Source organism: Carcharhinus amblyrhynchos, chromosome 28, assembly GCF_965287045.1.
Source record: "Carcharhinus amblyrhynchos chromosome 28, sCarAmb.v2.hapA, whole genome shotgun sequence".
NCBI classification, from domain to species: Eukaryota; Metazoa; Chordata; class Chondrichthyes; order Carcharhiniformes; family Carcharhinidae; genus Carcharhinus; species Carcharhinus amblyrhynchos.
Window position 1 is genome coordinate 32690384 of NC_137351.1, and position 27323 is coordinate 32717706.

Here is a 27323-nt window from a genome sequence, read left to right on the forward strand (position 1 = left end):
TAACCTGGTGTTGTGAGACTTCTTACCCCAGTCCAACGCCGGCATCTCCACGTCTATGTGATTTAAACAGGAATAAGAATCTAACACAAGAAATGGGAGCATGATAGGCCGATCGGCCCATCGAGCCTGCTGCACCATTCAAGATTGTTGCTGAACTTTGACTTCAAGCTCACTTCCCTGCACTATCCCAATATTCTGCCATTCACATGATGTCCGAGTCTGCTGGTGAGGCTGTGTGTATTTCAGTTGGGGCAGTCTGTCTGAATGAAAATCCCACTCCAACCGATCAGCGTCCAGAAGATTTTGCCGCTTCAGTTCTCCTATTTAGCGGCAGCACTTTCAGAGCCCTCGGGAAGCCGACAGCTGGATTTTCATTTCAAGGCGAGAAACAGGAGCTGGGACTGTTTCTGGTTCCTGAATCTAAACCTGTCCCAGATGGAAACGGATACTTTTTTGGGGATTTTGACCAGGGCATTCCCTTCTTTTTGTTTTTATTCCAATTCAATCAAATCAAATCCAATTCAGAGTCCCAACAAGTTGGGACATTCCCGATCCAAAGTGACGAGACAGGGCTCTCACTTCCTGTCTTGGGCTTGACCTATATGATCCAAGCTGATTGGAGTAGGAATAGCTCCTCCTCCAAGGCTTGATCTCATCTGCATCTTAGCCAAAAGCCGAGACGCCGCTTTTAAAAATTGCTTCAAATGAAGCTAAAATAAAGAACAAAGAACAACACAGCACGGGAAACAGGCCCTTCGGCCCAACGAGCCCACGCTGCCATTTCAACATTGTGAGTCCCCTCTCCACCCATGACCCATGTCTATGCTAATGGCATTCCACATTGGAAACCAGTTTGAGGGGAGACTAATTTAGGGACAATTTGTTACACCAATCAGCCTAAGAGCACATCTTTGGGATGTGGAAGGAAACCCACGCAACCACAGGGAGAATGCACAAACTCCCACAGACACCGGCCCAAATCCATGTATCTGCACAGCTAGCAGTGATGGTCACTGAGCTGTTGTGGTGCCCGTCAGCTGGTCCAGTTTAAGCGTACACTAACAACGTGAAGCACTAGGCAACTCTCGAAACATCCAAGAGCAGCCCTCGCACGACCCACCGCGTGTATGCCCCTCATTAGACAACAAGGTGGACTGAATCACCTGTGGATTAAAAGAGAAAAACATCAATAACATGCACATCTTATGCAAACATTCAAAGGAATCCCCAGAAGCTCAAAAGTAAAACAAATGAGTCAGAAAATATGTTGGAAGGTCCATAGGAATCAATTGATTTCCAGGGACATCCCAAGGCTCTTAATCCTTTTTTAAAACAGTCTCCTATATCCCTCCATCTCCATCCCGCTCATGTGCCTGTCTAAGTATCCCTTAAACAACTCCAGCATGCCTGCCTCCACCACCTTGCTTGGCAGTGCATTCCATACCCCCACTACCCTCTGTGTGAAAAACCTCCCTCTAACATCTGAATTAAAGCTCGCCTCCCCCCCCCACCCTAAACCTGTGGCCCCTCGTAATATTTGTTTCCAATTTAGGAATGACCTCAACCAAGCACAGCATGTCCCTACGACACTTGATCTTAGTGTTCCCTTAAATGGCATGGAGTCAGGTCCCCAACCAATTAACCATGGAATCCCTACAGTGCAGAAAGAGATCATTCGGCTCATTCAGTCTGCACTGACCCTCTGAAACAGCATCTTACCAAGGCCCTATCCCTCTAACCCTGTGCATTTACCATGGCCAATCCACCTAACCTACAGATCTTTGGAGGAAACTGGAGCGCCCGGAGGAAACCCACGCAGATACGGAGAGAATGTGCAAACTCCACAGCCAATCACCCAAGGCTAGAATTGAACCCAGGTCCCTGGCGCTGTGAGGCAGTGGTGTTAACCACTGTGCTACCCCACGTCTTTGGCTCCATGAGGCAGCATTGCTAATCACTGTGCCAGCACAAGGGCAGACTCTTGAAACTGGAGGACAAATCAGAGGCTTTCCCCTTGGGAGGTGCAGCGGCTGCAGTCAAGGGTAAGGAGCTGAGAGGCTTCAACATGAACCTGCTACTTTTTTACAAAAATGTAAATGCAAACATAGATAAAGCAGCCGGGCCACCGCGCAGGGTGGGGCTTGAGATCCCTTTGCAGGGTAGTCTTTGGCTACACCCTCATCCTGGAAGGTAGCAATGATCTGCCTGGAAAACTGGATCCCAGGGCTGTCATTAAGTGTCCGTCTTCAGGCAGTTAAACTGCCTCCTGTCACATCGAGATACTGGAGGCCAACTGGAAAAAGCCAGACAGCCTTCTTTAATCACCTGTAGCCAGGCTCCTTATCCACCTAAATTGGCTGTTTGCGTGATGGATTGGGCTACATTCATGACCCTTTGTAGTTCCTCACCGTCTTGGGCAGAGCAGGGCTCTTTGGTTTACTAAACAGGGAGACAGGGAGAAATTTTCTGCAGGTTGGGGATTCTAAGACTGGAGGATGCAGTTTAACAATTACAGCTTTTTCAGTGAAATTAGGAGACACTTGTACACAGAAAGGGTGGTAGAAGTTTGGAACTCTCTTCTCCAGAGAGTAAGTGATAGATTATTGTTTGGGGGAAGGGGGAAAATGCAGGTATGTAGAATTAGCTCATGGGTTAACTGTGATCTCAGTGAATGACGGAACAGGATTAAGAGGTTAAAATCGCTGCCTCAGTCTAAACCAGAAAAAAACAGCAGCTATGAATCACAAAAGGTTCGTATACAGGTACAGAAAGTAATTAGGAAAGCTAATGGAATGTTATCATTTATTGCGAGTATAATTGATTACAAAAGTGAGGAGATTATGCCTCAGTTGTGCAGGGCATTAGCAAGACCACATCTGGAGAATTGTGTTCACTACTGGTCTCCCTATGTAAGGAAAATATAAATGCGTTAGCAGCAGTTTGGAGAAGCTTTACCAGATTAATACTAGGAATGGCTGGGTTGTCTTATGAGGAAAGGTCAGAGAGGTTAGGTTTGTATCTGCTGGAGTTTAGAAGAGGTAATTTGATCAAAATCTTTAAGATTGAGGGGTATTGACAGGGTGAGTGTGAAGAGGATAGTTCCTCTTGTGGGAGAATCTAGAGTTAAAGATCACTGTTTAAAAATAAGGGGTCATTTAACACGGGGACGAGGAGAGCATCTTTCTCAGAGGGCTGAGAGTCTCTGGAACTCTCTTCCTCAAAAGGCAATGGAAGCAGAGGCTTTGAATATTTTAAAGACAGAGTGAGATAGATTCTTGATTAACAAGGGGGTGAAAAGTGAGTGGGGGGGGGGGGGAGGTGGCAGGAATGTGGGTTTGTGGTTACAGCCATGGTCTTATTGGATGGTGCAGCAGGTTTGAGGGGCTGAGTGGCCTCTTTCTGTTTCTAATTTGTATGATTTTGGATCTGGACTGGTTAGTTACAAATGAGGTGATGATAATGCCCACGATGTGATCTATTCATTAAACATATTCTTTCCTGACTGCAATTTGAAAAAAAAATCAACTCCTTTTGTCAGTGCAGGATATATCCTTCAGTCCCACAGGAACAGGCTGTGTTCAGAACTGCTAACTCAGTCATTCAGTTGACATCAGTGCTGTACTTTCTCAGTGTCTGTCCTGTTGCAATGTTCGGAGGAACCTGACCCCTCTGGTTAGGTTTATCCACCCTCTTCTTCCTTTTAAGTCATCGAAGCAGATCCTGAACGCAATAAGGCAGGAAACGGATGAAGATGGAGTGGCTGTAACATAACCAAGTGATCACGGTCACTGCACAACTCACTGACATCTCTCACTTGCCAAAGCCATTGTATAACGGAAGTCATTTGGCAAGATTCAGCATTGATTTCAGGTATGGAGCTAATAAAGAGAATTAAACCATGCACAAATTCAATCACAAAAATATTGTCAATCAAAATGGAGCATTTACATTACACTTACATTTTGTTGTACAGTTAGATCAGTATCAAAGTTACTTTCAGACATTTGTTTAGCTATATTTGTAGTATTTGTAGCACAGAAATAGATCATTAAGCCAGCAATTTGATGCTGATTTTTATGTTTCACATCCCCAGCATGGTAGTGCAGTCGTTAGCACAGCTGCCTCTCAGTGCCAGGGACCCAGGTTCGATTCCCAGCTGGGATCAGTGTGTGGAGTTTGCACGTTCTCCCCATGTCTGCGTAGGTTTCCTCCGGGTGCTCTGGTTTCCTCCTACACTCCAGACATATTTGTGTTAAGTGGATTGGCTATGTTAAATTGCTCCTCAGAGTCAGGGGGACTAGCACGGTAAATAGTTGGGGATAAGGGCTGGGTGGGATTGTGCTTGGTGCAGACTCGATGGGCTGAATGGCCTCTTTCTGCACTGTAGAAGTCTGTGATTTTTTTCATGCTCTATCAGCACATCCTGCTTTCTCTTTTCATTTAACCTGCTCTGAAATGCATCCATGGTGATTGAAGTAGTCCAGAGGTAGCAGAATCTGCATTCTCACCACTATCTGGTAAAGCTTTCTCTTGTGAATTTACATTATTTGTCACTACATTGATACAATTTAGATGATTTATGTTTTTACAACTCCTGGTGTTGGGTTCCCCCTCAAGTGAAAACATCTTCTCTAAATTTAGCCTCTCTCTTTCATCGCCTCCTGCAGCAACACCTTTCACATTTCATATTCACATTCCAACAAAGGAACATTGGACTTTGGAGCAGGACTGGATCATTCAGTTCACCGAACCTGCTCTGCCACTCAGTAAGGTCTCAACTCCACTTCCCTGTCTGCCCCTTATAACCCTCCACTCCTTTGCCTACCAAAAATCTAACTCCGTCTGAATAAGTTCAATAACCCAGCCTCTGCTGCTTTCTGGAGAAGAGTATTCTACATACTAACTACCCTCAGAGAGAAAAAATATTACTCTTCTCTTAAAATATAGACCTTTTAGTTTTAAACTGTATCCCTTGATTGTAGTCTCCCCAACAAGTGGAACTATCCTCTGGGTATCCACTTTACCAAATCCTCAGATTCTGGTATGTTTCAATAACAGCATCTCTTGTTCTTCTAAACTCCAATGGATATTGGCTCTTCAACCTTTCCTCATAGGGTGAGCTTCTCATCCCAGGAATGAGTTAAGTGAGCCTTCTCTGCATTGCTTCAAACACAATTGTACTTTTTTTTCAAATAAAGAGACATCCAAAACTATTCCAGAAGTGGTCTCACCATGTACAACTAAAGAACAAAAAAAAATACAGCACAGAAACAGGCCCTTTGGCCCTCCAAGCCTGTGCTGCTCATGATGCCTTAACTAAAATAAAAAAACCTGCCCTTACTCGGACCATATCCCTCTATTCCCTCCCTATTCATGAACCCAGTAAAGCTACCCTACTTTTATGTTCCACTCCCCATGCAACAAACAATAACATTCCATTTGCCTGCCCATTCACTTACTGTACCTGCATACTATTTGTCATTCCTGTACCAGGACATCCAGATCCCTCTCTATTACCAGGTTCTGCAATCTTTCTCCATTTAAGTAATATATTATTTTCCTATTCTTTTGCCAAAGTGGACAAGTTGACATTTTGCCACATTATATTGCATCTGCCATTCTTTTGTTCAGTCACTAACTTATTGATATCCCTTTGCAGCCTTTCGACTTCCTCTTAATAATTTATTTTCCAACTTATCGTGCTGTCATTGGCAAATTTAGCCCCCATACATTTAGTCCCTTTATCCCAAACATTGATATAAATTGTAAATAGTTTAGACTCCAGCACTGACCCCCTGTGGTACTTGTTAAAAATTGATAAAATTTAGGTAATTTATGTTTGTATTTATATTGGACATAAACTCTACCTTCAAGTTTAATTTATACTCCTGTACCTGTGTATTAAAAGCATTTCAGTTTTAGTTTCACTTTAAAAGATGTCTGCATTTTAATAACTCTTTTTATTTGGTTATTTTTATGACTCTAAAACAAACAAAGGGTGTAAAAAACTGGGCTACTGACTAACAACCAAGGGCCCCACAGTTGCAGCAAAAGCAGTTTTGAGTTCAGCTGAAAGAATGTAAACTGTGGGAAAAGAGAAATGTAGGGAGTCTGCAGAGACGAGATCTCAAACTAAAGAACATAAAAAGGTCCTCAACCAGGGAGAGGGACAGATCGCAGTCTCAAGAAGACTTAGAAGGATAGAGAACGAGACGGCGGAGATTTAAAATAATTAACAGGAGATGCAAAAGTGACAGGAGGAATAACTTTTTTCATGCAGTGAGCGATTAGAGAAGGAATGCACTGCCTGAGAGTGTGGTAGAGGCTGGTTTAATTGAGGCTTTCAAAAGAGAATGAGACTGTTATCTAAAAAGCAAGTGCTCAGTGCTCATTTTGAGAACTGGTTGAGACTTGATGGGCTGAATGGCCTCCTTATGTGCTGTAAATATTCTGTAATATAATTGAATGCAAGGCAGTTTGGAATGTCTTGAACTCATAAAGGATGTGATTATTTAGTCAACACTGTCACTCTTGGTGAAAGAGTGCATTTGTAAATCAGAATGGGTGTCAGTTCTATTCCAGGCTCCTCGTAATGTTTCCTTAAGCCCTCACTGGTTAATTAGAGATGGCAAAAATTTCACGAGTCAGGATGGGAGACAATTAACAGGCAGTGGAAACAGCAATCTGATTGGGAGTACTTTATGTAGCCCACAGAAGGTCAAAATGCTTCCTTCACATTCTGGACTCACCACGTAGCCTCCAATTTCATTAACCTTTATGTCCTATCAATCTGTAAAGTTACCAGCTTTGTCTATTAATTTTATTCCTTATGAGGCTACTTGATTCTTTGATTGACTCATGACTTCAGCTACCAGCAATACGCACTGAACTAGCCACCATTATATATGTATGTGTGTGTGTGTGCGCGCGCGCGCATGCAAGGTACACAGGGAGGAAGAGATGGTCAGATAATGCGTGTGTGGGTGTGCATGGTACACATGGAGGAAGAGATGGTTAGATAACGCAAGAGAAATAAGGTCAGTAGGAAAATGTCAATGTTAGCAAGTTTTTTGAACATGATAAGATTTATGAGGCAACACAGGAAAATGGACAGGAAGCATTTCAAGGCTGCACAGGAACACTCAATCTGTTTAGTTAAAAACTACAATCAGCAACCATGAGTTCACCGTGAGGCAGCCAACTCCAAGTATTTAGTCATCTTCAGATGGATAGGGTTTCCTCTCTTCCAACTCCCCAGTGATAAGACATTATATCCAGCACCTTAACCCAAACTAATTCATAACTGTAAATGTCAGTTCCTGCTGATCTCCAGGGGTCTTTAAATTGGATTTTCTTAAATGTTCATAGTGACCAGACTCTAGAACACAGTGTGGATAATAATAGGAACTTGCAAAGCAAAATGTTTCTTTCATTTCTTGTATTTAAATAATGACTTCAATTAAACTAAGATTATTTGAAATTCAAAATCAAATGTAGGTGTTCACACTCAGGATGTCAGTATTATTATCTAAACTAGTTTTACGCCCATCTCTTGTTGCACATGAGCAGTTAGTGGTGAATCAGTTTCTTGAACCACTGAAGTTCTTATTGTGAACGAACCGCATGGTACTATTAGGTGGAGTATTCCAGGATTTTCACCCATCACCAATGAAGCAAGGATAATGTATTTAAAAGTCAGTCATGATGTGGAGATGCTGGCGTTAGACTGGAGTAAACACAGTAAAAAGTCTGACAACACCAGGTTTTAGTCCAACCAATTTATCTTGAAGAGGGAATCCCCTCAAAAGCTAGTGAGTTTACTATCAAATAAATCGGTTGGACTAAAACCTGGTGTTGTCAGACTTTTTACTGTTTAAAAGTCAGGACAGAATGTGGAGGTGAAAACTCCCTTAATTGAGAAATTGCTTCCTTGGATTGGAAAATTGCCAATGACACTATTATTTGAGAGTGAGAGAGATAAACAAAGAAACTATAGGCTTGTTGTCTGGTGCCTATTAGGGGGAAGTTACCAGAATCTGTAATTAGACACAGTAATTGAGCATTTGGATAAACATGAACCAGAGAGAGAGGTCCTGCATGGACTTGTAAAGGACAAGTCAGTTTAAAGAATTTAGCTGAATTTTTTGAGGAGGTAACTAATGCGATAATATTAACTTCCAAAAGGCATTTCTAACAAAAATTAGCACGCCTGGAATTGGAGGTAATCTATTGGCTTGCGTAGCAAATTGGTTAGGAGATATCATCTGTAGAACAGAGACAATGGGGTGAAGGGGCTGGAAGAAAGAATCTGATATTTCTACTGCTCTTCGTATGAAGAAGTGTTTCCGTTTATCACCCTGAATGAGCCATCTCTAATTTTAAGGTTATGCCACCTTGTTCTGGTCTCTCTCATCACAAGAAACAGCTTTTCACTACCTATCCAACAGATCACCTGAGATACTATTATTAAATCACCCCTTAATCTTCTGTATTCTTCCATGGAGCCTGTCTGAAAAATAAAACTCTTTCTACCCCAGCCACTCACCTGATGAAGGAAAGTTCGTGACACCAAATAAACCTGTTGGACTTTAACCTGGTGTTGTGAGACTTCTTACTGTGCCCACCCCAGTCCAACGCTGACATCTCCACATCATTTTACCTCAGGATCATTCCGGTGAATCTGCACTGCACCCTTTGCAGAGACTACCCAGCCAGGATAGGACAGAATAAACACATTGCAACTTTGCCCCAAAACCCACTTCAGCACCAACACCACCACAGAAGTGCAGAGAAATTAATCAAATTTTAATGCAATATTTACACAGTGTTAAGTACTCAAGGGTGAATCTTCTGAGTAGCGTGGCTTGAAAAGTAGGTCTTTTATGCACACTCAGCAGCAGGACATTTAGTGGAGAAAAGAATCTGACTCCAGGATATAAACCCCAGCAGTTAACAGCTCGATGTTCTGAACTGCTTCAATGTATGCAACCTCGTGACCCCTCAGATAACTGAGAAATCAGCTTCAACAAGACCTCACTCTGCTGGAAGCAAATACATAAACACAAACCATTGCAAGTTTTGACAAGAGTTGCATTCCAAGTAGTTAATTGCTACCTTAACTTATTCCTTAGCAACTGTCCAAAGAGAAACAGGCTTCTTCAAAATACGCTGGGAACATTTCAAGGTCTTGTATGGAACCATTACATACAGCTGAACACATCAATAATATGACCAAACTTCTGAAGACAAAAGTAAACAGACAGACAATTATTATTGGTTTGGCTTTATTAGTAGCATTACACAAAACACCACAAAAATGACACTTGTACCTTCTGCTTCAATGTGCAATGTCAATACTCAGGAATGACAGAATACATGAACAACAGCAACTGATTAAAGATTTGTTAAGTCACCTTAAATGCATTATTTGTAATATCAGATGAAGTACAAATCGCTTTGCCCACAATACTGCAAATTAAACTTTTGCAGAGACACACACACACACAAAACATTCGATAAGGGCTCATGACCTTCAAATGAATTCTATTTTAAAACCATAGGCTACAGAAACAAATCATCCAGGGACATTCATTAGTAAACATCTGAAATAAAGTAAGGAAGGCTTTGTGTCGAGTCTTCACGTACTCTAGTACCATACATCTAGGAATTATGCATTTGTGCCACTTTAACAGGCAAATTATAATTGCATTAAAAGCTAAACAATACAGGTTAAAATCTATATACATAAATATAACTGTTAAAAATAGCTAGATTATAATTTCAGATATAATATGCATTTGGATTATGAATCCATATACACTAGAAAATTGAGAGAAAGATTACAGTAATTATATTTTGTGGGGGGGGTTTGTACATTTGGCCTGACATGTTATGGAAACAACCTGTGTGGTATGAAGAATTGCCCTTATAAGCCAACAAATAATTTGTACATTTTTTTTACAGTCTTAATTGAATGGTTAGAAATAACTAAAACACAATAAGGGTAAAACTCAAATCCAATGAGGCTGTAGCGAATTGTCTTATGTATCTCACCCATTATCCACCCATGTCTATTATTCACTCCTGTTCCCACCCAATCTTTCCTCCGAATGAAGTCAATGGAAAAGATAATCACACAGAACAGGCAATAGTCAGTTCACACTCAGTGAAGTTGGATTTTACGCCAATATTAGTATTTACTCCAGCGCAAAATTGTGTAATTAAAATAGCTCTACACTTTTAAAGACAGTTATTCAAATTGTTCCTATGCTAAAACCTTTCTGCACAAATTACATTTACAACTATACCGACTTGATAAACATATTCTCCTAACAGTGGAGCTACATTTCTTCTCAAATGAAATGTATTCAGTTAAATGGCACTGCAGTATACAAAAATAACAGCACTTTAGCAGAAATTAGAATGCTACATTACTTGAAAGTACATCAAAAATACTTACAAAATACTGAAAATACAGAATATTTCCTAAAACAGCAAGTTCACTGACGCTTCTAGTACAACTATTTACATTTACACTTCTACTATTTACCTCTGAACTTAGAGCCTTTTTAGCTAAAGTAACCAGCAGAAGCTTGAACAATAGACAGCTTGAAAATGTTACACTCAACATTTGCTAGACGTTATGGATTTCTCAAAGAAAACATCACTATAGTGCTTCATTTAACTCCAAGAAGAATCTTTAGTCCAATACTGAAAGCTGTTTAAACAGCAATTATTCTACACTGACACTTCTAAGGTGAAGATCCTTCTCTGGGCATTGGTTCTCTAAACTAAGTCAAAGTGGTGCTTGCACTGCCTACGTTTTGTCATTGACTGACGAGAAGCCACATTTGCGTCTTGCATATTAGAGTCAGAGCTTTCTTTATGATTCTTCACCTCCAATTGGGACAGAATAAGAAACAGCTACGGTTAAATTGATTAACACAAAGAACCAGTCCTGTATAGAGCAGTTGTGAAATTAAATCTAAACAATCTCACAAAAGCCTGCATTAATATTTCATTTACAATGAAGCCCTATTATTGATTTTATTCACAGCCTCGTTGATAAGACCAACAGTTGTTGCCCATCCCTAATTCTCCTTGACAGCAGTTATGACTTTGTGTGGCTCTGGAGTCATATGAAGGCAGATAAGAACGGCAGATTTCAAAGAACAAAGAACAAAAACAGCCCGGGAAACAGGCCCTTCGGCCCAACGAGCCTGCACCGCCATTTTAACATTACCAGTAACCCCCCTCCACCCATGACCCTTATCTATTGTTTTATGGCAATCCACATTGAGGGACAATTTATTACTTCCAATCAGCCCAATAGCACATCTTTGGGGTGTGGGAGGAAACCAGAGCACCCGGAGAAAACCCACGCAAGCACAGGGAGAATGTGCAAACTCCCACAGACACCGGCCCAAATCCATGTGTCTGCACAGCAAACAGTGATAGTCACTGAGCTGTCGTGTTGCCCAGCATCTGGTCCAGTTTAAGCACACACTAACGACATGAAGCATTAGGTCACTCTCGAACATTCAAGAGCAGCCCCAGTACGACCCATCGCGTGTATGCCCCTCGTTGGACAACAAGGCGGACCGACTTAAAACCTGTGAACTAAAAGAGAAAAAACATTATCATACCATATCCTTTTACATTACCAGGGACGTCCCAATGCTAATGAACTTTATTTAAAAACAATCTCCTATATCCTCCCATCTCCAACCCACTCATGTGCCTGTCCAAGTTACTCTTAAAAAACTCCAGTGTGCCTGCCTCCACCACCTTACTTAGCAGAGCATTCCATACCCCCACGACCCTCTGTGTGAAAAACCTCCCTCTAATATCCGTGTTATACCTCTCCCCCCTCACCTTAAGCCCGTGGCCCCTCGTACTGTGTGTCTCTAACACAGGAAATAGCTTACCTCTGTTTACTCTATCTATACCCTTCACAATCTTATATACCTCTATTAGATCCCCCCTCAGTCGCCGTCTTTCAAGGGAAAACAGCCCCAATTTGTTCAATCCTTCCTCATAACCCAGTACTTCCATACCAGGCAACATCCTGGTAAACCTCCTCTGCACCTTCTCCAGAGTCTCCACGTCCTTCCGGTAATAAGGTGACCAGAACTTCCCTAAAGAACTTAAGTGAACTCAGTGCATTTTTACCATAACCGATGATTATTATATCATTACAGGCTCCAGTTTTTGATTCTAGGATTTCAATTAATTTAGTTTAAATTTCAGCAGCTGCCATGGCGAGTTATGAACCCACGTTCCCCAGAGCATTAGCTCAGGCCTCTGGATTATTAATCTTATGACAATGCCACTACCATGGGAAGATCCCATCAAATCCTTTCATGGGTTGATCCCTCCCTATCTCTATAACCTCCTCTGGACTATACTGGGTTTTCTATCAATTCTGGTACATTGCACAACTGATTTTAATTAAACTACCAATGGCAACTTGTGTAGTGGTATTAGAACCACAGAATCCCTAGAGTGCAGAAGGAAGCCCATGCAGTCTGCACTGACTCTTCAAAAGAGCATTCAACCCAGGCTCTCCCCTCTGCCCTATCCCCATAACCCCTTGCATTTACCATAGCTAATCCACCTAACCTATAGATCTTTGGACACTAAAGGGCAATTTAGCATTGCCAATCCACCTAATCTGCATATCTTTAGACTGACATTGTCACTGGACTAGTAATCCAGAGACCCAGCAATTCTCTGGGCACTCAAATTCAAGTCCCACCATGGCAGATGGTAAAATTTGAATTCAGTGCAAATCTGCAACTAAATGTCTAATGACGACCATGAAACCATTGTAAAAATCCATCTGGTTCACTGTCGTCCCATCAGGGGAGGAAATCTGCCATCCTTACCTGGTTCTGGCCTACATGTGATTCTGGATCCGCAACAATGCAGTTGACTCTCAGGGGCAATTACAGATGGGCACCAAATGCTGGCCCCAGCCAGCGATGCCCACATCCCATGAAGGAAATAAAAAAAGATCTGGGACAAATTTTGCACTATCCAATATAAATTTTTAGAGTTATATCAATGTACATGATTATAATTTTTATTGTTCTTTGACACAGGCTAGCAAAAGGAAATACTTTGCAAGATTTCACTTCATTGATTTTGGGAGGAATCTGCATCAAGACTGTGAGCGCCTAAAATTATTCTGCTTTATTTCCCTTTTGTTTTGTCATATATGAAATAAATGATTCAGAGGGAAGTCATGTTGGAACACCATCACCCTCTTATATGCAATTACAAATTAGCGAAACAATTCAATAGCAGGGTTAGATCCTACAGACTGATTAACACAGGAACTCTCAGCTTTATAAAGAAAATGAATCATTTCATCCTCAACCTCTCGGTTTATTCTTCAAATCTCCTGTTATACCGATTCCTTCGTGTCGAGCACAGTGCATTCACCAGATAACTGCCAACAACAATGGGGTATTCTGTTTGGATTTGTGAATTATTTCCTTAGGTGAAACCTCAGGAAACTGGAAAGTTAACATTTTTCCTTCACTTGCTAAGGGTTTTTATTCCTCATGGTTAGCTGATTTTTGAATATATTGCCTGGTTCTGCAGAGTGGCAAAGGCTGAATCTTCATCCTCAATATGTTACTCCAAATCCAAATGAGGGAAGGAAAGTTCCCTTCAAAAAATACTGGGGCGAAATTATGGTCACTTGATGCTGATCTTAAATGAAAGGAGATATTTATCTTCTACAATTCATTCCCTCTATAATTCTGAAAAACCCTAGTCAATCAAACTCCAGTACATTTTACATCTGCAGTGATTTTTAAACAATATCAACAAGAAAAGGGTTTTAAAAACAATCACAATTTTCATTTTCTTTTTACAAATGCCTGAATGTTTAAAAAATGCAAGAAGATTGGAAATCTAATGTACTATTCATTTTTGTTAACTTCAAACTGGACTTGCAATTGTGACCAAAGCACTAAACTTCACAAACAATGATAAAGTACATTTCAGGGAATGGTAGGGTTTGGGATACAAATGGATTTATTGCTCTTTTCAAAGAACTTCTTAAGCAGCATCACATATTTGGGTTAAGATCCAGGTTTTAAGTCATATTTTTGACTGATACACATTTCAATCTTGGGAGTAAATAGTGTGAGTTAAGAGGCTCCAACATCTGATGCCATTTTTGTGAAACTTTGGCATTACAGGACACAACACCTGACCTAACTTAATCCATTCTTTCATATAATGCTTGTTTTCTTGGTTCTATTGGCACTAATGAACATAACACGAGAATAGCCCATCCTACATATGACTGAAAAAGCACCACTGAGGCCTTGGCCAGACTACAGCCACATGTAATACATACCACATGCAATACTGTCTGCAAGACACTGACATTAAGGCATGAATCTGAACATCGCACGGTAACATTTACAATTTTAATAATGAATATAAAAATGAGCACTTGAAAAATGCAAATTATAAACAGTCTAATACAATCTAGGCACCTTGCTCTCATGCCCACATGTCTGTCCTTGGCCTGCTGCAATGCTCCATTGAAGCTCAGAGCAAACCTGGAGGACAGCACCTTATTTTCCAATTAGACATGTTACAGATCTCAGAACTCACACTGAGTTCAAAAACTTTAGATCATGACCTTTCTCCTCCATCGTTACGTTTTTTTTAATATCCCAAACCTTTTTTGTTCCAATGCAAAAAAAACCCTCTCTCACTCCCCCACCAGGTTATCTATCACTTGTTCTTAAGTTTTGCTACATTTTATTTGCAATCTCCCCCCAGCTCCCACTAATCATTATTCCACCCTCTCTCACACATAATCCAACCCCCATTAGTTCTGAAGAAGAGCCGTGTGGACTTGAAACTTTAACTCTGTTTCTCTCCCTACGGATGCTGCCAGACCTGTTGAGCTTTGCCAGCAAGTTTCTTTGTTTCACATTCCAACATCTGCAGTGTTTTGCTATTTTAGTGAGACGCACCGTCCGGGTGAGGCTTGGGATGTTAGAGAATGGCATTCTCACACTGATCTGCCTGGTAGGGTGAAAGGAAGGGAAGGGAAGGGTTTTGTTGGCTCTTCCCTTCCTCTCTGGAATCGAGATAATGGCACTTCCTTCTTTTAAACAGATAAAAAATAATTCCCAGTGTTGCTATTTCACTGGTGTCAGTTTTGAAAAGGTCCGGACTGTGCTGAAACTTGCCAGTTTCATAACCCAGTGATGAAAGTAATGAACACTGTATGTCTGAGCAGCTGTATCAGATGCAGGAAGAATGGAAATGGTCATCAAACAGCTACAGTATAAAGTAAAAACATTCATCATCTTGAATTTTTCTGCAGGTCAGAGATGTCACCTGTCCATGATTAGTGAAATATTTCATTTTAAATTTAATTTTAAAGTATTTGATTATCCAACAAGACTGAAAGAAGTCAGATTATAATTTTTCTTTTGTTGTCTCACTTAGGTCTGTACTTTTTATGCAATGTTATCTGGTTCTACAGCAATATAGAATTGCTGTTAGAATGGTTAGATTTCAAGACATACATGTTCTGTTCTAATGGCCAACAGCTGGGGTATGATACTCATTTTCCTCACAGGATAAGGGGATGATCTTACAAAGTTTGGTTACATTCAGATATTCATTACCTGCATGCATTTGTCCCCAGTTTCCCTGCTCGGAATGTATGACATGGTTTGCTAATGTTACAGAATTAAATCCATTTGGCTTTATTTAAATGGTTTAAGTTTGCTTAAAAGAGTTCCTTTAGCCACAGACCTTTGCTGCCATTATATGCTCACCTTGTCACTGAGCAAACATTGGTTTAGTAGCTAGTTATTCAGAAAATGATGGGAACATGCTTAGATCAGCAAAATCCTCATTGTTGTAATTGCCAGTGCCTTGAGTTGGATCTCCAAGCATAGACAACATATCCTGTAAGCAAAAAACAATCAGAGCTTTGAAAGAGTTAGGTCTTCACATAGAAATCTTATAGAACGTAGAACAGTACAGCACAGTACAGGCCCTTAATGTTGTGCTGAGCTATGTCCAAACCCAAGATCAAGCTATACCACTCCCTATCATTCTGGTGTGCTCCAATTGTCTATCCAATAACCACTTGAAAGTTCCTAAAGTGACTGACTCCACTATCACAGCAGGCAGTGCATTCCACACCCCAACCACTATCTGAGTAAAGAATCTACCTCGGACATCCCTCCTATATTTCCCACCGTGAACCTTATAGTTATGCCCCCAGTAATAGCTACATCCACCCGAGGAAATAGTCTGTGAATGTCCACTCTATCTATCCCCTTCATCATCTTAAAATCTTCTATTAAGTCGCCTCTCATCCTCCTCCGCTCTAAAAAAAGCCCCAGCTCCCTCAACCTTTCCTCATAAGACCTACCCTCCAAATCAGGCAACGTCCTGGTAAAGCTCCTCTGCACTCTCTCCAATACTTCCACATCCTTCTTATAGCGAGGTGACCAGAACTGCACACAATATTCCAAACGTGGTCTCACCAAGATCCTGTATAGTTGCAGCATAACCCCACGACTCAAACTCAAACCCCTGTTAATAAACGCTAACACACTATAAGCCTTCTTCACGGCTCCATCCACTTGAGTGGCAACCTTCAGAGATCTGTGGATATGAACGCCAAGATCTCTCTGTTCCTCCACATTCCTCAGAACCTGTCGTTGACCCTGTAATCCGCATTCAAGTTTGGCTTACCAAAATGAATTACCTTGCAGTTATCAGGGTTAAACTCCATCTGCCACTTTTTGGCCCCGCTCTGCAGCCGACAAGAGCCCTCCACCTCATCCACTACTCCACCAATCTTGGTGTCATCAGCAAATTTACAAACCTACACTTCAGCCCCCTCTTCCAAGTCATTGATAAAAATCACAAATAGCAGACGACCCAGCACAGATTCTTGTGGTACACCGCTGGTAACTGGCCTCCAGTCTGAAAATTTTCCCTCCACCACCACCCTCTGTCTCCTATGAGATAGCCAGTTACTTATCCAATCGGCCAAATTTCCTTACTTTCCTCATGAGCCTACCATGGGGAACCTTATCAAACGCCTTACTAAAATCCATGTATACAGCATCAACTGTTCTACCTTCATCTACACACTTAGTTACCTCCTCAAAGAATTCAATCAAATTTGTGAGGCAAGACTTAACCCTCATGAATCAGTGCCGACTATCCCGGATTAAGCTGCATCTTTCCAAATGGTCATAAATCCTATCTCTCAGGACTTTTTCCATTAACTTACCAACCAACAAAGAAAGACTAACTGGCCTATAATTACCTTTCCTGTGGTAATATGAAAATATCACCACAGGAAACACCCAGGATTAAAGCTTACAACTTAAAACATACCGCAAAAAATGAGTTAATGTACACACACACAATTTGTATAGATTGAAAACTGTCACATGACTGTGAAAGATACAACAACCACTCTGACCGGGCTTTTCTGCTCAGTTGCACTAACTTCTCTTGGCGCAATTGGCCAAAATTCACATGGCTGGTATAAAAGATCATGGAAGTTTAAGCACAAGTTATATTTGGGATAACTCACATTTTTCATTACCTTCTGTGCTAGTTTTAAAACTGCGCTAGAAGCAAGCCCCACTCACTAAACCAGTGACAGCCAGAGTGAATTTATCATCATGGGAGAATCCCCTCATTGCGTTCATTTCCAGCTTTTCAAGAAAACTCCAAAAATTAAGTTGGAGAATCTGGGCACAACGACACTAACTGATCAATTAAAAGGTTTTGATTGTTTTACAAGTTTGAGGGACTGGCACACTTTAACACAATCCAACTAGAAAATTGAATTGTGTTTTTTAAGTCAATTTCAGTCAACTAAAGTCACAGGTGGTGGACTGACACTGAATTATAGATTACTTCCAATGATAAACCCATTTTTAGCTTTATTAATCAAGCTGGCAATTTTCTACTCTTAAATAAACCAAAAGTATTTTTGGAGAAACTTTATTTCTCTTTACAATTATGGTCTCAAATACACGTCACTCTAGATTAAGGCATGATGACAAAGCGGTTAGCACTGCTGCCACACAGCGCCAGGAACTCAGGTTCGATTCCTGGTGTGGGTCTCTGTGTGGAGTTTGCACGCTCTCCCCATGTCTGCGTGGGTCTTCTCCGAGTGCTCTGGTTTCCTCCCACAGTCCAAAAGATGTGTTGGGTAGGTGCACTGGCAATGCTAAATTCTCCCTTAGGGCAACTGAACAGGCATAGGTGTGTGGTGACAAGGACATTTTCTCAGTAACTTCATTGCAATATTAATGTAGGCCTACTTGTGACACTAATAAATAACTTAATAAAAGGCAGGTTCTCCATTCAATTCTACGTACATGGGTCAACAAAACATTTTTCAAACTAGTTGCAATTTGTACTGAAATCACTAATTGTGCCCAAAATGACAACTCTACTTTGATACTTGGCCCCAGAAAAATATGGATCATCCTTTGCAGGAATTGGGATTGCCCCCACAGGAGTTCATTCACCTCACACTGAAGATTGTTTTGCACTGATGTACTAGGCTCTCTAACACTGAGGATGGGGATATTTTGGTATGTAGATATTACAGAATAAAATGGCTCTGAGAGGCAACTAGTAGCCACATCAGATATTACCGGCACTCATTTAACAATCTTCTGCTTTCAAATTACTTTTCCTTGGCCCTTGCCCTATAAGAACTGCCAAAACTGACTGCTCCATGTAAGGGCCAGAGAAATAATGCGGGGCATAGATAAGATAGTCAACATCTTTTCCCAATGGTAGGGGAGTGTAAAACTAGTCGGCATAGGTTTAAGGTGAGAGGCGAGAGATACAAAAAGGTCCAGAGGGGCAATTTTTTCATACAGTGGGTGCTGAGTTCTGGAACGAGCTGCCAGAGGCAGTGGTAGAGATGGGTACAGTTTTGTCTTTTAAAAAACAGTTACATGGGTAACATGGATATAGAGGGATATGGACTGAAGTCGGGCAATTGGGATTAGCTTAGTGGTTAAAAAAGGGTGACATGGACAAGTTGGGCCAAAGGGCCTGTTTCCATGCTGTAACCATCTATGACTCTAAACACAAGCTCTGAAAGTGTCTTCAGCAACAGACACATTGTTCTACCTGTGTTCTGGCAGAAAATATAACAATTCTATAAATTCCTACCCTAAATGAACCTAAGAAATGATCTGTAGAAAAGATCAGGCTAAGTCCTAGTGACCTCTGTCAGCATTCGAAAGGAATTACACTGATCTATCTAGTACTTGTTTTTCAATCTGCGACCAATGTGGACAAGGCAGTTGACTGAGGTCTCAGAGTTCTTGGTAACATTGTGTGTTAATTTCCTCTGCACCAACTTGTGTCATTGAGGTTTCAACTTGGATTCTTTTGGAAACGTGCTATATATTTCATAGGTAAATAGCAATCGGCACAAGTCACCACAGGATGACTGGGAAACATTACGTAAGGAATGTAACCTTCCAATATGTGCCCAAGTCTTGTATCCTAATAGCACTGCTTGTTGCTGCCTGTTTTGATTGTTACCTGACTGCTCAGGATTACACAGGGTCACCAAGACAGTTCCTTAATTCAGTTCTGGATGTGGGTACCACTGAGAAGGCTGGTATTTATTGCCCATCCCTAATTGCTTGTGGTTAGATGCAATTAAAGCTTCCTGGATCTCCTCAGAAGGTAATTAGGGGCAGCCAACTGGTGTGGGACTAAAAGTCCAGACTGGATAAGCTCACTAGAGTTATTTTCTAAAGGAAATTATTTGGGTTTTTATAACAATTCCTCAGCTACATTCTCACTTTAACAATTTTTACAGCTTCTTTATTTCCAGATTGAAAAGAAAGAACTGCATTCAAATTCTCGGAGTGTCCTGGTGGGTTTTGAACTCGTGTAGTGCTTTTTCAGGATCTACTGTGTAAATTTTACTCTTAATGTTGTGATGGTTATCAAATGAATAGTACAACATTTCTTAAATTCAACCATTCACATGGATTTAAGAATGAGTTTACCTTTTCCAATTCATATGCGTCAGGGAAGTTCCATTTGATCTAAAATAGGAAACGCGCAGCCATGATGTGAAAAACAATTGTAGTTGTGTTGCATGGATGGTGCCGATTTTAATGTGGTCCATTGATTGAATCGCAAACGTGTGAAGTTCTGGCTGAATGCACCGAGTAAGCAGCACATCTGAGGAGCTGTACGGTCATTAGATTCAGAAACAGATTAATATTTGAGCAGACCCTCACCTGGAAGACCTCAGGTTGTCCTTGCTGTTGGTGTGTATGCTGCTCATTTCCCTGTTGATTGTGATGCTGGCCTTGCCACTGAGACCATACAGCCGAGCCTTCAGATGATCTGCCCTGGAATTGTCCACTACTCTGTCCACTCTCGGCTGTGGGAGAGATTTCAATGTAAATCCAAGACATTAGTTAATATTAGGAAATATAGTGATAGCCAGAAAACCTGCAGATATCGATTAATACGCAGCACGTTACAAATTCCAAAAAGGACATAAACACTATATGAACAAAACAAGAAATCATACTGAATAAATTAAATGTTAATTTCTTTATTGATTTTTTTAAAAGAAAGAAATGCATCCACTATAACATTGTTCACAGTATGTTGACGATAATACTGGAGGGGAGGTGGGAGAAACGGGTGCAGGTAGTGGACACCAGTGATAGGCATCAATAACATCAAAGGGTTTGCTTGGGAGAAAAGCAGCTGCCACACAGAGGTTAGAAATTACAGACCTGATCACTGGAAACTTAATGAAAAGACCAAAACTCAACCCAGGACCTGAAAAAAAAAGTTAAGCTTCAGGCATAACCACAATCCCAACTGGATTTGGATAACTTTACGAGTGAGTTTAAATTTTCTTTTCCAATTTTTCTTAAACCTTTTATATATATTCATGTTGTTCCAATTTTTTTCTTCGGTGAGACATTCCTTCAGGTTCTGTGACCTGTAGCCTCATGTTCCTTACACTCTGGAAAACAACCTTTGCTGCCCAAATCACATTAAATGGTCAAATGACAAAAGGACCATAATATGGTATTTGCTGCTGTGGTTAATGTAGTATCACACATGCATATTCTACTTTCTTTATGGAAAGGACAGGCTTTAAAATACCCCTTCAAGAAAAGACATAACTGCAAACTGCAGTTGACTTATTTTACAAATATACGAATGAACAGAGTACCACTTTCACCGTGTGTCAGATAATTCCCGGTGTTCCTTGGAAAATAAAAAAAATAAAAAAGGCAGAAAATGTTACTGACACATTAGCGTTATCTCACTCTCCAATCAGGATGCCAGGACTCATTAGTTGATCTTATGTGTGACACAGAGAAAGGGGAGGAGAAAGCACGAGAGAGAGAGAAAGGGACAGCACGGAATTCTATGACCTCTGCCTTAAGTCCACATGATTACTTGCTGAGCTATTAATCACCAAGGGCTCTAGATTGGCCCATCCTTTAAAAATAGAAACAAGACATTGCTCATTATTTAAATAAACCAGAGTAAGGGTCGATTTACAATGACTGAAAGCAATCCTTTCCATGTTTAGCATCCTAGGCTGTGAACCATACTGGCTGCTATAGCAAACTAATATAAGTCAGCTGAGACTCCCTCTCTGGGTAACTTTAAATCGATGGCAATCATGATGTGGAGATGCTGGCGTTAGACTGGGGTAAACACAGTAAGAAGTCTCACAACACCAGGTTTGTGAGTTTACTATCAAATAAACTGGTTGGACTCTAACCTGGTGTTGTGAGACTTCTTACAGACTTTAAATCACCAAGGCTATCAGCCAACTTAACATTAAAATAATGAGCTAAACTTAACTTTGCAAGAATTAAAGAAATTTAAAATTCTGGTTCATCTGTGTGAAATTGGCTAAAGACAACATGATGTCTGAAAGTACTTACAAAATATATTTTGAATGATTTATTGGTTTCTTTCTCACTACTATTTAAAATTCCTCTTTGGCTTTGGAACTCCCTATCTTTGTAACCTTTTCCGCCCTTATAGCTCTCAGAAATTTCAGCCCATGTCACAGAATCTTGCAACGCAGAAGGAGGCCATTTGGCCCATCAAGTCTGCACCAACCGCAATCCTAGTCAGGCCCTAACCCCATAACCCCATGCATTTATCCTAGCTCGTCCCCCAACACTAAGGGGCAATTTACCATGGTCAATCAACCTAAGCGGCACATCTTTGGACTGTGGGAGGAAACTGGAGCATCCGGAGGAAACCCACGCAGACACGGGGAGAACGTGTGAACTCCATACACGTAGTGACCGGAGCAGAATCAAACCTGGGTCCCTGGCACTGTGAGGCAGCAGTGCTAACCACTGTCCCACCCCAATGTGGCACAGTGTCCAAGGCTGGCTTCTCATATATCCTCATCTTTTATTGTTCCATCACATTATCTTCAGCTCTGAGAATCTACTCTCTGGGATTCTCTTTCTAAACCTCTGCTTCTCTCTCTCCTCTTGTAAACCACCCCTTAAAGCCCACTTCTTTGGCCAGATGTCCAATCATCTCCTTATGTGATTTAGTAGCAATGTTACCTTGATAACGTCTTTATGAAGGCAAAGCGCCCGAGGAGGTTTTACTACGGTGCTATGTAAATGCAAGTTGTTCACTGGTAGCTGATTCCCGACCTGTAGTCTTTGTAAATGTTTGTTACTTTGGTCAGTGGCAAGTCCTTGCCTGTTCAGATATGTTTCGTTGCTGTTTTATGAGTATGATATTCGGGTGAGGCAAATTTCTCATAAATTTTGTTTGTCTGGCTTTAAGGTGCAAGAGACACTAAAGTAATTAAGGGTGGAGAAAATGTTCTCACACACAATTCATTGAGGATGGGAGGATGTGAACCTGATGATAGCAAAAAAATATCGGAGTTCAGTAGACAGATTAAATAAGAAAGCTGGCAAGCAAGAGTTTTGCTCAGTCGATGGCATTTTAACTGGCGTCAGAAGATTCTGAACTGAGAACTCAACTACTTGACCAAGATCAACATTTCAGCAGAGTGCAGCACCTTTTACGTCAGCACGATCTCAGGGAGTTACAGAATGACTCAAGGGGCTGAATTGCCTATTCCTCTTCCTATCTCATTACTTGCTATATATTGATTAGCTGCAGTATTTGCCCACAGCAACTAAACATTAACATTATTTTATATGGGTTTGGAACAGTGTGAGGACAGGAATAACACTACATTAATGCAATTATTTTCTTTGGTGGGGAATGAGTCTTCTCTGGTCACTAACTGTTCCAACAAAGACTGGAGTACAGGAACGGGAGCATATCAGGGCCATCACAAGGAAGGTGAAGAATTTAGAATGATGTGCAGCGACAAGGGTTCCTGTTTCTGTTCTTTTGTCCCTCGTTTGAAACTGAGCAACTGGACCCTGTTCTAAAGACAGCAGCCAGATACAACTCTTGCTAAAATCTATGGATATTATTTAGCATCCCTTACTATCCAGTAATGACTTACTATCTGTCACTACATCACTAACATAAACAGAATGTGTTTAGGTTAATTTGATTTAGACATAATAGTGAACATGTGCTCAAAGCAAACTTTCAAATTGCAAAATTTGAATTCTCACTGTTCTCTGGTGGTACAGTAGCATTGGTATACATATTTCAAGAAACATGTTTGTGAAAATCAGCCTGTGATTGGGACAATGCTAACATGGGACAATGCTAAAATGGAACTCAGTGGCTTCAGAAACCCCTTTGTTAACAGGCTCATTTAATTATACAATTTTTATTTGTAATGATCACAATAATAAATCAGTAACCGTTGTTCCTCCATTGGCATCGTAATCCAAAAATAACTAACTGAATTGTGTTTTGATGACATACGACAAATAATCCAAGCACTTCTTTCCCCATGATTCCAACTTGACCTAACATGACAAAGAGACCAGTCTCACGAATAAATTCCTCGGCCCAGCTCAGTTCGATCAATAAGAACAAAACTAAGCGTGTTAAAGCCCCTGAATTCAGTTAAGTACATCACACAGAAGCATTGTATCAGAAAGATGTTGCAGGGGTCAGACTTTGTACTTGCTGCATTTTGATGGAGTAGTTTTGCTCCAAGGCTATTGACAACTTTGTTTTCAACAAGTTTCTCATTTTCCAAAATCTTGGTACAAAAACCCTTGACATATGTGGGGTTTTTATGAAAAGACTTAATCAAACCTATATTGAGAGTGCCTGGGAAGGGAAACTCAATCAATCTTTGATGATATACTCAGTGCTCCTCTTCGTTTGATTGTTAGATATTCCCTAACAATGAATTAGACAATCATCCAAATGAAGAAAATTCTCTTAGAGTTTTCATTTTGTATTCATCTCACATGATTTTCCTTCTTTGATAATGGAAATGCAGCCTTGTTCTACATTTCCTTCTCAGTTAGAGGAAAGCTATGTTAAATTACTAAGAACACAGTGGGGAGGAAGTAAGAAAGCTTCATTACACAGAGGCTGAATAAGTTGAAAGGGTTTCGAGAACTGCAAGGTAAACACTCTTACCTTCTTCAATCTTTCCCATGCATTCTACAACAGCAGTGTACATTTATATAGAACCTTTAGCATGGTGAAATACCTCATAAGAGGGGACTTAGATTAAAACCAATTTGGAGACGTAGGAAATATTAAGATCGAGCTAAAAGCTTGGTTAAGAGGATAGGTTTTAAGCAGTATATAAAAGGCCATGAGAAGGTTTTTTTATCTGCCTGGCTAGCTCAGTTGGTAGAGCATGAGACTCTTAATCTATCGAGCCCCACGTCAGGCACCATTGTTGTGGTCGGTTCAGGCTCGATGGGCAGTATGGCCTCCTTCTGCACTTTAGGGATTTTGATTTCTATGAGAAGCAGAGGATGCAGGATGAGAATTTCAAAGCTCAAGGCATGAACATTTGAACTATCGTCAATTTGCAAAAGAGATGAAACTCTTTAATGGCACCCTGATGCTCTAACACACATTTGCTTTGTGAAACAGATTTGAATATCAAGGTTTTAAAGAAGACAAGTTGTTTATGGTGAGCAACAGTTTTTTTTTAACCTGCTTGGAAGTTACTGAACAGCAAACTAATGCAAATAAACTGAAATTAGTTTCAGTGGTGCTAAGAAATAGCAAACAAAAGGAAAATGTTACTGGTTGGGGGAAGTACATATGTGATGCTACCGTGCCTTTAAGAAAGGTATTTTAGTTATGTTCTCTGCAGCTATACGCAGCTCTTTTCTTTCATTAGTGCACCGAGCTGCCCGGCTAGATGTCTTTTTATTGCTGCTTAAATGATTTAATAGGCCTTTCTGTCTATTTTTAATTTGGACCTAATGCACTCTCCTGGAATTTATGACCTTTTGGAATTGTTGGGGGGGAAGAATGATTGATAGGTCATTTGGGCCGGGGGAATGGCCCAAAGGGAAATCAATGCAAATCACATTTCCTGATGTAGCTTTCAAGAAGGTGTGGCAAATATCAAAGTAAAACAGTCGAGTACTATCTTTTTTTATTCATTCCTGTGATGTGTCCATTGCTGACAAAAGATATCATTGATTGGCTATCTATAATTACTTTCAAGAAGTTGGGGATGAACCACCTTCTTGAAACACTGCGGTCTGAATATGACCTTGTGATGGTGATGGTAACGTGCTTGCTGCTTTTGTCCTTCAAGGTGATAGAGGTTGTGTACTTGGAAGGTGTTGTCGAAGATGGTAACACTGCAGCCATGCTGAATTAATGGCAGAGTGAGTGGTGTGGTGCGTAGGTACAGTACAAGTGGGTCTGCTTTGTCTTGGATGGAGTTGAACTTCGGGTTTTGACGCAGCCAGGGGATGAGTCCTTCAACAGACATTCCAGCTTCTGGTCTTGTAGCCATTGTTACTATGTTGCTTGTCCGGTTAAACCTTTGGGCACTGGTATCGTCGGGATTGAAGATGTGATGATGCCATTGAAAGTTAAAGCATATTTCCAAATCAGGATGGTAAGTGACTTGGAGGGAACTTGCAGGTGGTGGTGTTCCCTTGGTCGGTCACAGTTGTGGGTTTGAAAGCTGCTATTCCAAGGAGTCTGATGAGTTCCTGCAGTGCATCTGCTGCCAATGTGTGTTGGTCATGGAAGGAGTGATGTTTGTGATGGGGTGAAATTCAAGCAGGCAACTTTGTCCTGAATGATATCAAGCTTCTTGAGTGTTGTTGGAGCTGCATTTATTGAGACAAGTGGAGAGTATTCCATTACACTTCTGATTTGTGCCTTGTAGATTGTGGATAGGCTTTGGGAAACAGAAGGTGAGTTACTCACCACAGGATTTCCAACTTCTAACCTGCTCTTGTAGCCACAGTATTTACATTGGATAGTCCAGTTCAGATTCTGGTCAATGGCAGCCCCCACGATATCGATACTGGGGGATTCAGCAATGATAATATAGTTGAATGTCGAGGAGCGATGGTTAAATTCTCTCTTGTTGGAGATTATGGTTGCCTGGTACTTGTGTAGTACAAATGTCTACCGCACTGAACTGAGGACCTCCTGTGGCTAGGTCAGGGGACTGAGCTGATTGGCCTCCAGCAGCTACAGCCACCTTCCTTTGTGCCAGGTCTGACTCCAGCCAGCGAAGAGTTTTCCTCTGTGATTTCCAGATTCCAGCTTTGCTAGGGCTTGTTGGTGCCACACTCAGTCAAATGCTGCTTTGACGTCAAGGGCAGTCACTCTCACCTCACTTCTGGAGTTCAGCTCTTTTGTCCGTATTAGAACCAAGGCTGTAATGACGTCAGGAACTGAGTGTTCCTGGCAAAACCCAAACTGAGGGTCCTTGCAAAACCTAAACTGAGCATTGAGTAAAGAAAGAAAGTGCACTGAGAAATGGAAAATGTTTTGGCTGTGTTACAGTTTTAAAACAGTTTAAACACGAAATGGATTTAGTGAGGAAAAAGAACAATGCGTGATGGAAAAAAAAACCTGTCTGCTGTTGACAAATAACAGACAATTTTTAGCTTGAATTGGAGATTCAATGTATTGAATTTCCAACAAAACAGGGAAATGTCTTCTGATCAAAATGGGAATCGCCAATTGAAATTATTAAGAGGGATAGCAAACCAATGACTGCTTTCTCTTCAGGAATTCCAATTTGTTTGCTGTGCTTTCAGAAATTAAGTATCAAGTCCAAATACTGGCAACTTTTACACAATAAAAATTCAGACAGCGTTCATGGAACACTTGTAAAATGTTAAAAGGGATGC

At 40.8% G+C, this 27323-nt stretch overlaps 1 protein-coding gene across 5 annotated transcripts in view; it reads right to left on the reverse strand.

Annotated features, from left to right (window-relative positions):
• Positions 1-3346: 3346 nt before the first annotated feature.
• The window catches only part of arnt2 (aryl-hydrocarbon receptor nuclear translocator 2), a 369880-nt gene continuing 345903 nt past the window's right edge, over positions 3347-27323 (reverse strand). For 3 of the 5 annotated variants that reach the window (XM_080214133.1, XM_080214132.1, XM_080214129.1), the window contains 2 exons: positions 20307-20452; positions 8841-15954 (listed from right to left, as the gene is read on the reverse strand). In XM_080214133.1, coding sequence (XP_080070259.1) covers positions 15856-15954; positions 20307-20452 — 245 coding nt within the window. In that variant the 3' untranslated portion in view covers positions 8841-15855. Of the gene's footprint in view, positions 3761-3784; positions 3879-8840; positions 15955-20306; positions 20453-27323 lie in introns of those variants that run through there. The other 2 variants (XM_080214131.1, XM_080214130.1) reach the window with 2 other exon arrangements.